General features: G+C 47.3%; 1 protein-coding gene and 1 long non-coding RNA gene across 2 annotated transcripts in view; one reads left to right on the plus strand and one right to left on the minus strand.

Moving 5' to 3' along the window:
• The window catches only part of EIF2B5 (eukaryotic translation initiation factor 2B subunit epsilon), a 10,804-nt gene extending 5,429 nt beyond the window's left edge, over nucleotides 1-5,375 (plus strand). Inside the window, exons 6-16 of the mRNA XM_017865929.1 lie at nucleotides 69-146; nucleotides 408-720; nucleotides 1,907-2,052; nucleotides 2,275-2,416; nucleotides 2,538-2,639; nucleotides 2,813-2,920; nucleotides 3,088-3,178; nucleotides 3,475-3,598; nucleotides 4,158-4,283; nucleotides 4,659-4,769; nucleotides 4,947-5,375. Coding sequence (XP_017721418.1) covers nucleotides 69-146; nucleotides 408-720; nucleotides 1,907-2,052; nucleotides 2,275-2,416; nucleotides 2,538-2,639; nucleotides 2,813-2,920; nucleotides 3,088-3,178; nucleotides 3,475-3,598; nucleotides 4,158-4,283; nucleotides 4,659-4,769; nucleotides 4,947-5,006 — 1,401 coding nt within the window. The 3' untranslated portion in view covers nucleotides 5,007-5,375. The remainder of the gene's footprint in view (nucleotides 1-68; nucleotides 147-407; nucleotides 721-1,906; nucleotides 2,053-2,274; nucleotides 2,417-2,537; nucleotides 2,640-2,812; nucleotides 2,921-3,087; nucleotides 3,179-3,474; nucleotides 3,599-4,157; nucleotides 4,284-4,658; nucleotides 4,770-4,946) is intronic.
• On the minus strand, nucleotides 4,948-14,549 carry LOC108524835 (uncharacterized). The gene is made up of 2 exons (XR_001884143.1): nucleotides 14,459-14,549; nucleotides 4,948-5,758 (listed from the first exon to the last, which is right to left on the minus strand). It is a non-coding gene; the product is annotated as an uncharacterized LOC108524835 (long non-coding RNA).
• Between the last annotated feature and the right edge of the window lie 481 nt (nucleotides 14,550-15,030).

A 15,030-nucleotide genomic window follows, 5' to 3' on the forward strand; every position in this document is an offset into this window, starting at 1 on the left:
AAAAAAAAAAAAAAAAAAAAAAAAAAGAATAGTACTTAATTCTAGCCCACTCCACTTCCCTTCCACAGGTGGCGCAACTCTTTACAGACAACTTTGACTACCAAACTCGAGATGACTTTGTGCGAGGTCTTTTAGTGAATGAGGAGGTGAGAAAAGTCTTCCAATGCCTCTTTAGGAGAGAGGAGAAGGCTATGATTGTATTTCATGCTGGTAACTTTTGATCCCTTTTTGTGTTTTATTGAGGCTTAGGAGGGAGGAAAAGCTGGGGGCAGGAGGAACAGTACACAAAGAAGAGGCTTTGTGGCAGTGAGAGGCAGAGGGGAGCTTACAAGGATTAGAAAATTTGTACTTTGGGGCATTCTTCCTGTCTTTCTTGCTTAGGTGACTTCCCTTTCCTTCTCATTCAGATTCTAGGGAACCAGATCCACATGCACGTAACAGCTAAGGAATATGGTGCCCGTGTCTCCAACCTACACATGTACTCAGCTGTCTGTGCTGACGTCATCCGCCGATGGGTCTACCCTCTCACCCCAGAGGCAAACTTCACTGACAGCACCACCCAGAGCTGCACTCATTCCCGGCACAATATCTACCGAGGGCCTGAGGTCAGCCTGGGCCATGGCAGCATCCTAGAGGAAAATGTGCTCCTGGGCTCTGGCACTGTCATTGGCAGCAATTGCTTTATCACCAACAGTGTCATTGGCCCTGGCTGCCACATTGGTGAGCACAGGTGGGGAATCAAGCCAACCATCCTAGGAACAGGAACCTGGGAGGTGCATGTCTCTAGAAACACAAGGGATGGCTACACAAGGGACAGTCCCTGGGAATAAGGAACTAGAGTGGCTACCTCAGGAAAGGAGGAAACAGGGATTTGAAAACAGCGATACCTTAATTTGTGGCCTGTGAGCCTCTCATTGGATGACTCTTCACATTCCAGGGTACCCTATAGTCACATTCAGGAGCAAGCAGATAATTAACATGCAGTAACAACATCTATTTAGCACATTACAGTTTACAAAGGGCTTTTATATACATTGTTTCATTTAATCCTCATAATTTACAAATAAACAGGCTCAACAAAATTTTCTTGCCCAAGGTCATTGGCAGTAATGGTGGGACCTGAATCTGGGTTTTCTGATTGTTAGTCCAGTGTTCTTTTTAGTCTACCATAACTGCCTGGTTGGCCTCTTGGTAACTCATTTTGGTTGCAGTAATGTGATGCTTCTAATAGTACTTCCCCTTTCCAAGAACAACAGTAAGGCTCAGATTCTAGGGGCTGAGTGTGGTGGCTCATGCTTATAATCCCAGCACATTGGGAAGCCATGGTGGGAGGATCGCTTGAGCCCAGGAGTTCAAGACCAGCCTGGGCAACCCCTTCTCTGCAAATGATACAAAAATTAGCCAGGTGTGATGGCACGTGCCTGTAGTCTCAGCTATCCGGGAGGCTGAGGCAGGAGGATTACCTGAGCCCAGAGGTCGAGGGTGCAGTGAGTCATGATCATACTACTGCACTCCAACCTGGGTGACAGAGTGAGACCGTGTCTCAAAAGAAAAAAAAGACTTGGATTCTAAAATGTACCAGAAGAGGTGGAATTATTTGGTTCTGCTTGTAGACATAGATATGATTCTAATAAGGTTTTTTAGTTCAGAGGGTCCCCAGAAATCCTGAAGGTTCTCGGGTTCTTAACCGCTGTATATAGTCTATAACTGTTGTAAACTTGGTGAAGTATCTTCTCTTCTCAGGCTTGGGCTTAGGAGGTGAGTGGGTGTTTCTGGTGACTTGTGGGATGGGGAATGAGAGCTAGGTGGGAGCTGTGCTGGTGTCAGTCACCCCTGTCCTCTATGAAGGGCTGTGCTCTGCAGCTGGTACCCTTAGTGACCCAGAGGCCTTCCCATCCTGAGCCAGGTGATAACGTGGTGCTGGACCAGACCTACCTGTGGCAGGGTGTTCGAGTGGCTGCTGGAGCACAGATCCATCAGTCTCTGCTTTGTGACAATGCTGAGGTCAAGGAACAAGTGACACTGAAACCACGCTGTGTCCTCACTTCCCAGGTAAGACCTGATGTGTACTGTGCACAGGCCCCAAATTGCATGGCAGTCACATTGAGCCAGAAGGGACATTATTTCCACCCATAATCCTGAGTTGAGAGAACAAATCCGGTGGTTTCATTTACCATCTAGGCTTAGTTTTAAAAAAAAGAAAAAAGTTGCTCTCATTATCAGGATGCACTTTTCCTCCACACACTAATGGTTCTGTTGTTTTTTTTCCCCTAGGTGGTCGTGGGCCCAAATATCATGCTGCCTGAGGGCTCGGTGATCTCTTTGCACCCTCCAGATGCAGAGGAAGATGAAGATGATGGGGAGTTCAGTGATGATTCTGAGGCTGACCTAGAAAAGGAGAAAGTGAAGATGAAAGGTGTGAGATTCGACAGGTGTGGGGCATCTGTGTGTCTCGCTGCCTCATAGAAGAACCAGTGTTCCCTCCTGGAGGGATTGGTGTTTCTGCTGGGCCCTCTATAGATCATTGCCTTTTCCAGGTTACAATCCAGCAGAAGTAGGAGTTGCTGGCAAGGGCTACCTCTGGAAAGCTGCAGGCATGAACACGGAGGAAGAGGAAGAACTGCAGCAGAATCTATGGGGTGAGCTAGGCCTGATGCCTGCCCTCCTACTGAATCGGAATATTTTGAAGGATAATGAATACTTCAGAGTCGCATTACTTATTCACTCCTTTATTTATGCAGACAGGGCAGGTATATTGCTCTCTGTCAATGGCTCTTTTTTTTCTTTTTCCTCACCCATTATGGCTTCTCAGGACTCAAGATCAACATGGAAGAAGAGAGTGAAAGTGAAAGTGAGCAAAGTATGGATTCTGAGGAGCCGGACAGCCGGGGAGGCTCCCCTCAGATGGATGACATCAAAGGTGAGTGGCCAGGGGAGAAGTGCGCTGGACTGGTTTATTCTCTGCCTGGATCAACTAGCCAGAGGCTTATGTTCCTCAGAAAGGGTTTGGTATCAAGTCAAGACTGGATGACTTAGAGCATTTTGGAATGATGTTGGCCCATGAACTTATTCTTGCTTTGATTCCAGTGTTCCAGAATGAAGTTCTAGGAACACTACAGCGGGGCAAAGAGGAGAACATTTCTTGTGACAATCTCGTCCTGGAAATCAATTCTCTCAAGTAAGAGTAGCCCCTCCCTGTTCTCCTCGGGGTGATCCCAGGAAGGTAGAGGCTTTCTCATAAGCGTTTCTTCTCCAAATAGGAACGTATTCCTTTGAAATCCCAAATGGAAAGACCAATAGTATTTGGAGCAAGGAGAGCACTATTAAGTTCTAGCCTCAGCATAGACTTTCTCCTTCCTAAACCCTCCCCTGCCATATTCCATCCAAATTCCTCTTCAATGTCTGTCAGTGTCATAGTTCTAAGCCTGCTGAAAGGCCAGTGAAGGCCCTGGTGTCACCCCAGTCTCCCCACAGGTATGCCTATAACATAAGTCTAAAGGAGGTGATGCAGGTACTGAGCCACGTGGTCCTGGAGTTCCCCCTGCAACAGATGGATTCCCCGCTTGACTCAAGCCGCTACTGTGCCCTGCTGCTTCCTGTGAGCAAAGATCGGAGCTGAGTACAAGGGATTGGGTAGAGGCAGATACACATCCTTGCTGTACTTGACTTTAAAGGAAATCAGGAGTAGACTATCCTGTTATATTGGGTGTATGACTTCTGGTTCCTTTCTCCTTGCCTCTGGAAGCTGGTTGGGCTCTAGAGCAGCCTTGGCTGGTTCAGAGGGGTCAGGTTGAGTTCAATGCTGACTGGCCTTTGAGACTCCAGGATTCATACCATCCTAGGCCCCCAAAGGCATACTCGGAATGGACCTGGACATTCAGACTCTATGGCAGCGATTTGACCCAACACAAGATCAGCGTCTGGGGTGGGAATAGGTATTTTGAGGCAGCCTATAGCATCTGATCCCCTTTCACCTTCCCTAAGGAATCTGTTTTTCCCAAACCCTGTCAACAACTCCCAAGTCCCTCTGACATAATTCCACAGAACCTGTATCATCTCCCTCTTGTCCACCCATGTCATCAATATGGATTTGCTTGGATGTCCAGGCACAGGTGAATGCTCAGGAATATATTGCAGCTCCCTTCTTTCTTCCATAGCTGCTCAAGGCCTGGAGCCCTGTTTTTAGGAACTACATAAAGCGTGCAGCCGACCACTTGGAAGCGTTAGCAGCCATTGAGGACTTCTTCCTAGAGCATGAAGCGCTTGGTATTTCCATGGCCAAGGTGAATATGACCTCAAGCCTCATTCTTCTGCACTTGCTTTCAAATGAGGGTTTGTGACCCCCGTGGGAGACAAAATAGAAGCTAATGTGCATCCAGTATGGACCATCCACTCCCCCAATATCATGCTTATTGCTAGAATAGTACAGCTTGAAGCCGGGCTAGTAAGGTAGCCATCTGGGAGGTGGTCTGGAAATGTGCAAAGCTCTCCCCAGCAATAGTTCCAGAAGTTAGACCTGCCCCAGGAGCAGAGCAAACAGCTCACTCTTGTCCATTTTGGAGGAGGCTACTCAGTGCATAGAGGGATCTGAGGGCTTGCTAGAGTATCCTGCTGGACTCTCCAAGGCCCCTGAAGTTCCCTTTATTGGCCTTTTGCAGGTACTGATGGCTTTCTACCAGCTGGAGATCCTGGCTGAGGAAACAATTCTGAGCTGGTTCAGCCAAAGAGATACAACTGACAAGGGCCGGCAGTTGCGCAAGAATCAACAGGTGCGTCAGGCTGCCCTCCTCTCACCAAGATGGTTATCTCATTCCCAGATCCTGGCCCCTAGACTCTCGGGTGGTTGGTTTCTAGGGCTCTGGTTGTTAAAAGCTGTTTATCTGCCGAGGGGAGCAGGAGAGTTATGTGCACCTCCCCCAGCTGATCTCTCCTTTGCTTCCTTATAGCTGCAGAGGTTCATCCAGTGGCTAAAAGAGGCAGAAGAGGAGTCATCTGAAGATGACTGAAGTCATACTGCCTGCCCCTGTGGGTGTGATTGAGTGCCCTCCTGGCTCCTGCGCTGGGACAAGTAAGGAACTAGCTGCAGAGGGATGAATGACCACCATCCAGGCTGAGACTGAAAGGAGCAGAGGCTGGAACTACAGTATTCTCTCCCCTGCTAGCAACCATGTGCCTCGCATCCTGACTGTGGAATTGGGATGTGGAAAGTGGGGCTGGAACAAAGCTTCTGCCTAGGGAGGAGCTAAGCAGGCCCTGCAGTTGGAGGAAGGCCAGAGGAACAGCTTTGTGCTCTGGCTTTCCCTCAGGGAACAGCAGAGAGCAGCTGGCTCTCTCTGCTGCTTGTATATGTTAATATTAAAAGAGAGAGGGGTGTATTTGGTTTGTCTCCATCCCTGACTAATCAGCCAGTGAAGTATGTGACCAGAGTCACATGGTACCCTTTCCTTAACACCTGGGGGAAAGGGAGGACAGAAGTTTCCAGCCACTAGGTGGTACTGTGGTACCTTGCTAATTAACCTTTCCCGTGGTTCATGGGTAGCAGAGGGCCAAGGTTCTTTTCCATCCTCTGGGGACCAACTTGTGATCCTGGGGTGGTGTGCCTAAGCCCATTTCCATAGAGTCCCATTTTGAACACTTCTCTGCCAGAGGGTTATGTTGCCAACCATAAGTAAAGCCCATTAGACATGTCAGTTCCTCTCACATACCTTTTCCAGTTGATCTGGTACTCGTTCTGTCAGGAAGCTGGGCCAGTCTTCATCTTAAAAATAAGGAAATCAGCTCAAGGTCACATGACTCTTGAGGGATAAAGCTAAGGACTTGACCCTCAGAATCCAGAACTGTGTACTTCAGCATATTGTGTTTCAGTGAAGGGGAAATTGGCCCCACAGACAAATATAACCCAGAGCCAGTAATGGAAGTCCTAAGAACACAGGAAGGCCCTGTGAAGGGTGCTTTCCCGTGAGAGTGTTTACTATGTGACAGGCAAATAGTTTTCACATATTGTTTCATTAACCCTCACATGAGCCCTGTGAAGTCTTATCCCCATTTTCATATAAGGTGCCTGAAGCTCACAGAGCTTCCCTAACTAGTAACTAGTAGAGCCAGGTTTGCTATTGGACTCTTGACCTGGAGCTTGTCACTTTGCTGTATTGCTTTAACTTCAACCAAAAGAGACATGCCTTTCTGTCTTTTCAAGTTCCTTCTCTTCATATAGAGTGAGTCAATAATTTTGGCAGGGTGCAGTGGCTCACGCCTGTAATCCCAGCACCTTGGGAGGCCGAGGAAGGTGGATCACCTGAGGTCGAGAGTTCGAGACCAACATGGTGAAACCCCATCTCTACAAAAATACAAAAATTAACTGGGCATTGTGGCAGTCGCCTGTAATCCCAGCCACTCGGGAGGCTGAGGCAGGGAGAATTGCTTGAACCCGGGAGGCGGAGGTTGCAATGAGCCGAGATTGCACCACTGCACTCCAGCCTTGGCGACGGAGCAAGACTCCACCTCAAAAAAATATAATAATAATTTCCTTTAGTGGTACTTAAACTGTGGCTAATGTGACTGTTGTAACAAGTGATGCTCTGCCCCCCATCCCTACTGCCCCAGACATTACAGATCAAATGGTTGCCTTTATTCATTTTAGTTGGGTAGAAAGACATAAACTGGCCCAGGCACGGTGGCTTACACCTGTAATCCCAGCACTTTGGGAGGCCGAGGCGGGCAAATCAGCTGAGGTCAGGAATTTGGGACAAGCCTGGCCAACATGGTGAAACTCTGTCTGTACTAAAAATACAAAAATTAGCTGGGTATGGTGGCGGGCACCTGTAATCCCAGCTACTTGGGAGGCTGAGGCAGGAGAATCGCTTGAACCCAGGAGGCGGCAATTGCGGTGAGCCAAGATCGCACCATTGCACTCCAGCCTGGACGATAAGTGAAACTCCGTCTCAAAAAAAAGGTATAAACTGAGGACATGGTGACTGAAGTCTTGGAAGTATGAAGGCATCACTGGAAAAGGAAAAGACAGGCTGGCCAGAGTTTAGCTTAATTTACTTTTCTAGTAAATCTCAGTTTCTGTCTCATCAGGTACAGGATCTAGTATCTCGTATGAAGATTCTGGCAGTATGGCATGGACCTAGTACAGTGAGACACAAGTAACTTACAAGGCATCCCTGATCTGTACTGAATGTATAGCAGAAATCAGAAGTAGTCTAAGGAGCTTTTTCGGAAAGAGATTACTTCCAGTTAGGGTGATTAGGGAAGGCCTTACAGAAATTTGATGCTGGAGTGGCCTAAAAAATAGAAGAGGCTGGAAGGATGCATTAAAAGCAAAACAAAAACTTTCCAGTTAAATATAGAAAATTAAACATATTAGCTTTTATGTCCCCTCCAAAAACTCTACTGAAAACCAGTAAAGGAATTATTTTAAAAAGGCGTGTGACCTGGCCGGTCTCAGTGGTTCACACCTGTAATCCCAGCACTTTGGGAGGCCGAGGCGGGTGAATCACCTGAGGGCAGGAGTTCAAGACCACCCTGGCCAACATAGTAAACCCCTATTAAAAATACAAAAAAAAAAAAAGGCGCAGTGACTCACGCCTGTAATCCCAGCACTTTGGGAGGCCAAGGTGGCGGATCCCCTGAGGTCAGGAGTTCAAGACCAGTCTGGCCAACATGATGAAACTCCACCTCTACTAAAAATACAAAAATTAGCTGGGCATGGTGGCAGGTGCCTATAATCCTAGCTACTCGGGAGGCTGAGGCAGGACAATCACTTGAACCTGGGAGGTGGAGGTTGCAGTGAGCCAAGATCACACCCCTGCACTCCAGCCTGGGGGACAAGAGTGAGACTTCATCTCAAAACAAACAAACAAACAAAAATTAGCCAGGTGGCGGGCGCCTATAATCCCAGCTATTCAGGAGGCTGAGGCGGGAGAATCACTTGAACCTGGGAGGTGGAGGTTGCAGTGAGCCGAGATCGGGCCATTGCACCCCAGCCTGGGGGACAAGAGCGAGACTTCATCTCAAAAAAAAAAAAAAAAAAATTAACCAGGCATGGTGGCGGGTGCCTGTAATCCCAGCTACTCAGGAGACTGAGGCAGGAGAATTGCTTGAACCCAGGAGGCAGAGGTTGCAGTGAGCGACATCGTGCCATTGCACCCCAACCTGGGTGACAAGAGTGAAACTCTGTCTCAAAAAATACATATAATAAAGCCATGTGACCCAGTGATAAGGAAAATAGGAGGTGACAATGAATGAGAGATGCCAACATTTTGGAAGATGAAAAACAGAAGAGTCAACAATGACTTAACAGAGTAGAATGAGTTGGGTTCTACCTGCTGAGGGAGTTAGTGGCAAGAAGTAAGCCAATGTGCCCTTCTGAACCCAGAAAAGGTTCAGCACCTCACAGGAGGCTATGGACAACGCTGAGAACTAGGGGTGGGGTGGAAGGAGATTACTCGATGATCTGTGTAAGAAAAAGCCCCGCCAAGTCCCAACTGCATCTGATCCAGCCGAGTGATTACGCCTACTTCTCCCCTGCATAAAATGGGAGATTCCATCTCTGGAGAAATGGTAGGAAAGAAGTTAGCAGATAGACTTAGGTTTCCTAAGCCCAAAGGTCACAAGTTTCCAGACCAATTGTCCATGAGTGCCCAGCATAATGAATGAAAAAGCCCATGAAATTTCAGAATGTCCAGGGGAACTTAAACTATCAGAGCCTCTGTATTCAGCAGCAGGCATAGTGGGGATAGAGGTGAGGTATTAGATTGAAAATGGAGAACTAAGTGAAAATACATGAGCAGTGAGACTCAACATCAGCACACTGACAGAACCTCTGGTATAAAAAGAAACAACTGCAGGAAAAAAAAATGCCTATGCATACTGACATTTTTGGTTTCTTCAACAACAAATAAAGTCAACTCCCCCCCCCCCACATGATCACCCTACAATGAAGCCTGTTCGTTAATAATAACCCTTGTAAATAGACTGAGCTTCCAATCCACTTTTTGGTATCTGACTGTTAAATGTGAATAGACAGCAAAAGACCATTAAACATCTGAGTAACCTTCCAATATGAAAGACCAAAACAAATAAATAGAAAATTGAAACCAAGGAAACAATGACAAAGTAGGGAGCTCTCTGAAAACTTCATAGGGAAAAAGCTACAATAACTATTCTCAAAACTCAAAGAAAAGATATTGTGTCCATAAAGTACTTTAAAAAGGAAGAATTGGAGAAGAAAGAGTTCTTAGAAATTAAAAATAAGCAAACTAATTCCTTCTCTTGAGAATTGGAGGATTAGAGGATCAAATAGGAGGGTAACGTTTCACTGTATTTCCATTCTTACATACTTCTTGAATCTTGAATCATGAATATTTTATCTATCTAAAAAAAAAAGAGTAGTAAAGGATCAATCCATAAGGCCCAAAATCATCTACTGGGCTGCAGAAAGAGAATAGGAAAAATCGCTGGACATGGTGGCTCATGCCTGTAATCCCAGCCTTTTGGGAGGCCACAGCAGGTGGATCGCTTGATGCCAGGAATTTGAGACCAGCTGGGCAACATAGCAAGATCCCATCTCGACAAAAAATTTTAAATTATCAGCCAAGGGTGGTGGTGTGCACCTGTAGTCCCAGCTACTTGGGAGGCTGAGGTGGGAGGATCACTTGTGTCCAGTTCAAGGCTGCAGTGAGCTATGATCACACCACTGCACTCCAGCCAGGGTGACAGAGCAAGACCCTGCCAAAAAAAAAAAAAAAGGCTGGGTGCGATGTGACTCACACCTGTAATCCCAGCACTTTGGGAGGCCGAGGCGGGCAGATAACTTGAGCCCAGGAGTTCAAGACCAGACTGGCCAATGTGGTGAAACCCTGTGTCTATTAAAAATACAAAATTAGGGGCCAGGCGCGGTGGCTCACGCCTGTAATCCCAGCACCTTGGGAGGCCAAGGTGGGAGGATCACAAAGTCAGGAGATCAAGACCATCCTGGCTAACACAGTGAAACCCCATCTCTACTAAAAATACAAAAATTAGCCAGGCATGGCGACGTGTGCCTGTAGTCCCAGTTACTCGGGAGGCTGAAGCAGGAGAATGGCGTGAATCCGGGAGGCGGAGCTTTCAGTGAGCCAAGATCACACCACTACACTCCAGCCTGGGTGACAGTGCAAGACTCCATCTCAAAAAAATAAAATAAAATAAACAAAATTAGGACTGGGCACGGTGGCTCACACCTGTAATCCCAGCACTTTGGGAGGCTGAGGCAAGCAGATCACTTGAGGTCAGGAGTTCAAGACCATCCTGGCCAACATGGTGGAACCCTGTCTCTACTAAAAATACAAAATGTCAGCTAGGCATGGCAGCGCATGCCTGTAATCCCAGCTACTCAGAAGGCTGAGGCAGGAGAATCACCTGAGCCCAGGAGGCAGAGGTTGCAGTGAGCCGAGATAGCTCCACTGTACTCCAGCCTGGGTGACAGACTCCTTCTCAAAAAAAAAAAAAAAAAAAAAAAATTAGCCGCGTGTGGTAGTATGCACCTATAATCCCAGCTACTCAGGAGGCTGAGGTACGAGAATCACTTGAACCTGGGAAGTGGAGATTGCAGTGAGCTGAGACCATACCACTGCACTCTAGCCTGAGTGACAAAGTGAGACTCTGTCTCAAAAAACAGAACATTTTGATTACCATTTTTCTGTGTTTTTTTGTTTGTTTGTTTGTTTGTTTGTTTAGATTGAGTTTTCTTCTGTTGCCCAGGCTGGAGTGCAGTGGTAAAGTCTTGGCTCACTGCAACCTCTGCCTCCGGGGTTCAAGTGATTCTCCTGCCTCAGCCTCCCAAGTAGCTGGGATTACAGGCATATATATGCCCCCACACCTGGCTAATTTCTGTATTTTTAGTAGAGACGGGGTTTCACCACGTTGGCCAGACTGGTCTAGAACTCCTGACCTCAAGTGATCCGCCCAGCTCAGCTTCCCAAAGTGCTGGGATTACAGGCATGAGCTACACACCCAGCCTTTTTTTTTTCCTCCCCCTAGTAGAAACAAGGTCTTGCTATGTTGCCCAGACTGGTCTCAAACACCTGGGCTCAAGCAATCGTCCCACCTCAGCCTCCCAAAGTGTTGGGATTACAGGCATGGGCCTGTTCTTAATTCAAGAATTGATTGTTGGCTGGGTACAGTGGTTCACACCTACAATCCCAGCACTTCGATAGGATCGCTTGAGCCAAGGAGTTCGAGGCTGCAGTGAGCCATGATTACCCCACTATACTCCAACCTGAGCAACAGAGCAAGGCCCTGTCTCAATAAACACATAAATAAAACAAAGGAGTAAAGTATCCAGGAAACGGGTCCAACACAGAGACAGGTAAAGGGAATTTTGAGGATACAGATGCAGAGAAGTCCCAGGGTGATAGTTGTGCACAGGCTGAGATAGCCAGCGGTGCTGACCAGAGCAAAATAATGGAAGGTTCCACCAAGCACTTTGAGAGGCCAAGGCGGGTGATCACCTGAGGTCAGGAGTTCCATATCAGCTTGGCTAACATGGTGAAATCCTGTCTCTACTAAAAATACAAAATTAGCCGGGCATGGTGGCAGGCACCTGTAATCCCAGCTACTTGGAAGGCTGAGGCAGGAGAATCACTTGAACCCAGGAGGCAGAGGTTGCAATGAGCCAGGATCTTGCCATTGCACTCCAGCCTGGGCGACAGTGAGACTCCATCTTTAAAAACAGAAAAAAAGAATGAAGGCTTCAGGGAAAAATGGAACTGATGGATTATCTAATAGCTTTGAGTGAACAAAGTGTGTATTGAGAAACTATTAGATTACATGGGAAAAATTAATGATAGGTATAATATATTAAAACAAATGAAAAAATAAGGCAATGATTAAAGTCAGAGGAAACAAAAAAGTTGTAAAGGAAACAATTATAAAACACACGAGGCTGGGCACGGTGGCTCACACCTGTAATCCCAGCACTTTGAGAGGCAGAGGCGGATGGATCACGAGGTCAAGAGATTGAGACCATCCTGGCCAACATGGTAAAACCCTGTCTCTACTAAACATACAAAAATTAGTTGGGCAGGTGTGGTGGCATGTGCCTGTAATCCCAGCTACTCCGAGGCTGAGGCAAAAGAATCGCTTGAGCCCGGGAGGTGGAGGTTGCAGTGAGCTGAGATCGCGTCACTACACTCTAGCCTGGTGACCAAGTGAGACTCCATCAATAAAACAAAAACAAAACAAAACAAAATTTTAAAACCCCACATGACTTAGCAGTGAACATTTGCTCATAGTCAAAATAAGGTCAATACTAAGTACTATATTGACTTAGCCAAAAAGTGTGCTTTCACTATTTTAAGAGGGAAGGGTAAGGTGGAAGAGAGATAATCATCAATCAAATTTGGAAATCAATAAGCAATGTCTAAAATGCATAAATCAAGAACAAGTATTATGAGCTAAAAAAGTACTGAGAGTGGTAGGGAAATAGGACAAAGAACTGCTGTTTTTTTGTTTTTTTGTTTTTTTTTCTCACCACTATACCAATGAGGAGGATTGCTGTTTTGTTAAAAAGCTTTTTAAGGGCTGGGCGTGGTGGCTGACGCCTGTAATCCTAGCACTCTGGGAGGCCGAGGCGGGTGGATCACGAGATCAGGAGATCAAGACCATCCTGGCTAACACGGTGAAACCCCGTCTCTACTATAAATATAAAAAATTAGCCAGGCATGGTGGCAGGCGCCTGTAGTCCCAGCTACTCGGGAGGCTGAGGCAGGAGAACGGCGTGAATCCGGGAGGCGGAGCTCACAGTGAGCCAAGATCACACCACTGCACACCAGCCTGGGTGACAAAGTGAGACTCCGTCTCGAAGAAGAAAAAAAAAAAAAGCTGTTTATGCAAACATATTACTTTGATAAAAAATTTAAAGAAGGTGAAGGAAAGGGTATGAAGTGACAATATATATAAGGTGTGTACAGGGGCTAGCAACTGGGTTCATTTCCCTGAAGTCAAAAATGTGGCCAGGATATAAGACAAAAGCCTGTAAAAGTAGGTAGAGGTTAGATTATGGGGGGCCTTGAATAGGGATATCTGGGGGCTTTGGGGAATGTGGGAAGGTTTCTGAGCAGAAGATGTATCTGAAAGAGGTTGTCATTCTCGTGCTTATTTGGTACAATAATGGAGTAGAAGGATCCCATACTTAAGACCATGGCATACAAGGCCCTATGTGATCTGGCCAGTCTGTTTCCAGCCTCATCTAGAACTGTTCCTTTAGTCACCATGGCCTTCTCATTCCCCAAATGTAACATGTTTATTCCTGCCTTGAGCCTGTATATTTGCTGTGCTCTCTGCCTAGAATGCTGTCACCCCAGATCTTCTCATAGCCGCTTCATCCTCGCTATTTCTAGGTCTTCTCTTCTTTTTTTTTTTTTGAGACGGAGTCTCGCTCTGTCGCCCAAGCTGGAGTGCAGTGGCCGGATCTCAGCTCACTGCAAGCTCCGCCTCCCGGGTTCACGCCATTCTCCTGCCTCAGCCTCCCGAGTAGCTGGGACTACAGGCGCCCGCCACCTCGCCCGGCTAGTTTTTTGTACTTTTAGTAGAGACGGGGTTTCACCGTGTTAGCCAGGATGGTCTCGATCTCCTGACCTCGTGATCCGCCCGCCTCGGCCTCCCAAAGTGCTGGGATTACAGGCTTGAGCCACCGCGCCCGGCCGGTCTTCTCTTCTGTAAGAGGACTTCTCTAACCACCCAGAAACCTCTTTCCCTTGTCACTATCTTTTTTGTTTTGTTTTGGTTGTTTTGTTTTTGTTTTTGTTTGAGGCAGAGCCTCGCTCTGTTGACCAGGCTGGAGTGCAGTGGTGGGATCTCGGCTCACTGCAACCTCCACCTCCCAGGTTCAAGCAATTCTCCTGCCTTAGCCTCCCAAGTAGCTGGCGCGTACCACCATGCCCAGCTAATTTTTGTATTTTTAGTAAAGACGGGGTTTCACCATGTTGGCCAGGATGGTCTCAATCTCTTGACCTCGTTATCCGCCCACCTCAGCCTCTCAAAGTGCTGGGATTACAGGCATGAGCCACTGCGCCCGGCCTAATTTTTGTATTTTTAATAGAGACTGGGTTTCACCATGTTGGCCAGGCTGGTCTCCAACTCCTAACCTCAGGCGATCCACCTGCCTCAGCCTCCCAAAGTGCTGGAATTACAGGAATGAGCCATTGCGCCCGGCTTCCCCTGTCACTATCACATCACTTTGTTTTACCTTCTTCATAGCAGTTGTCATTCTGAAGCTATGTATTTACAAGCCTATGTGCGTCCCTCCAGCTGACAGAAGGTCCTGAGAGCAGCCTTGTCTGTCTTGCTACCGCTCTATCTCATGCAATATCCCTTACACATAGTAGGCCCTCAGTATTTATTAAATGAATTAAAAGTTACGGGGTGAGGAGATCTGTGAGGAACCGGCTATACCTAGTTCTGGTTTGAGACTTACTGTTTTAGGCGTGCATGCATCCACTTATTCTTTTTTGTGTCGGGTGGGGGTGGGGGATGGAGTTTCACCCTTGTTGCCCAGGCTGGAGTGCAATGGCACGATCTTGGCTCACCGCAACCTCCGCCGCCCAAGTTCAAGCGATTCTCCTGCCTCAGCCTCCCCAGTAGCTGGGATTACAGACATGCGCCACCACGCCCGGCTAATTTTTTGTATTTTTAGTAGAGACGGGGTTTCTCCATGTAGGTCAGGCTGGTTCTAACTCTCGATCTCAGGCGATCTGCCCGCCTTGGCCTCCCAAAGTGCTGAGATTACCAGCATGAGCCACCGCGCCCGGGGCCCACTTAGTCTTCATTCAATCCACTTATTAAACCACTATCTTGCAACTGGACGCTAAGGTTATAGGGAGGAATCAGAACTTGATGCTGTCCTGCTCTCGAGATCAGTTTAGTAGACTCATTAACAGCAGTTGTGCTTCTCAAGAAACCCTGACGGGCCATATTAAGGTCACTCTCCTCCAGGGATCCAGCGTCAGACCCACCCTCTTTCCCCAGGCCATTTCTGGGGACCAAAGC

The sequence above is a fragment of the Rhinopithecus bieti genome, unplaced genomic scaffold (genome assembly GCF_001698545.2).
Source record: "Rhinopithecus bieti isolate Rb0 unplaced genomic scaffold, ASM169854v2 scaffold_2432, whole genome shotgun sequence".
Lineage (NCBI taxonomy): Eukaryota > Metazoa > Chordata > Mammalia > Primates > Cercopithecidae > Rhinopithecus > Rhinopithecus bieti.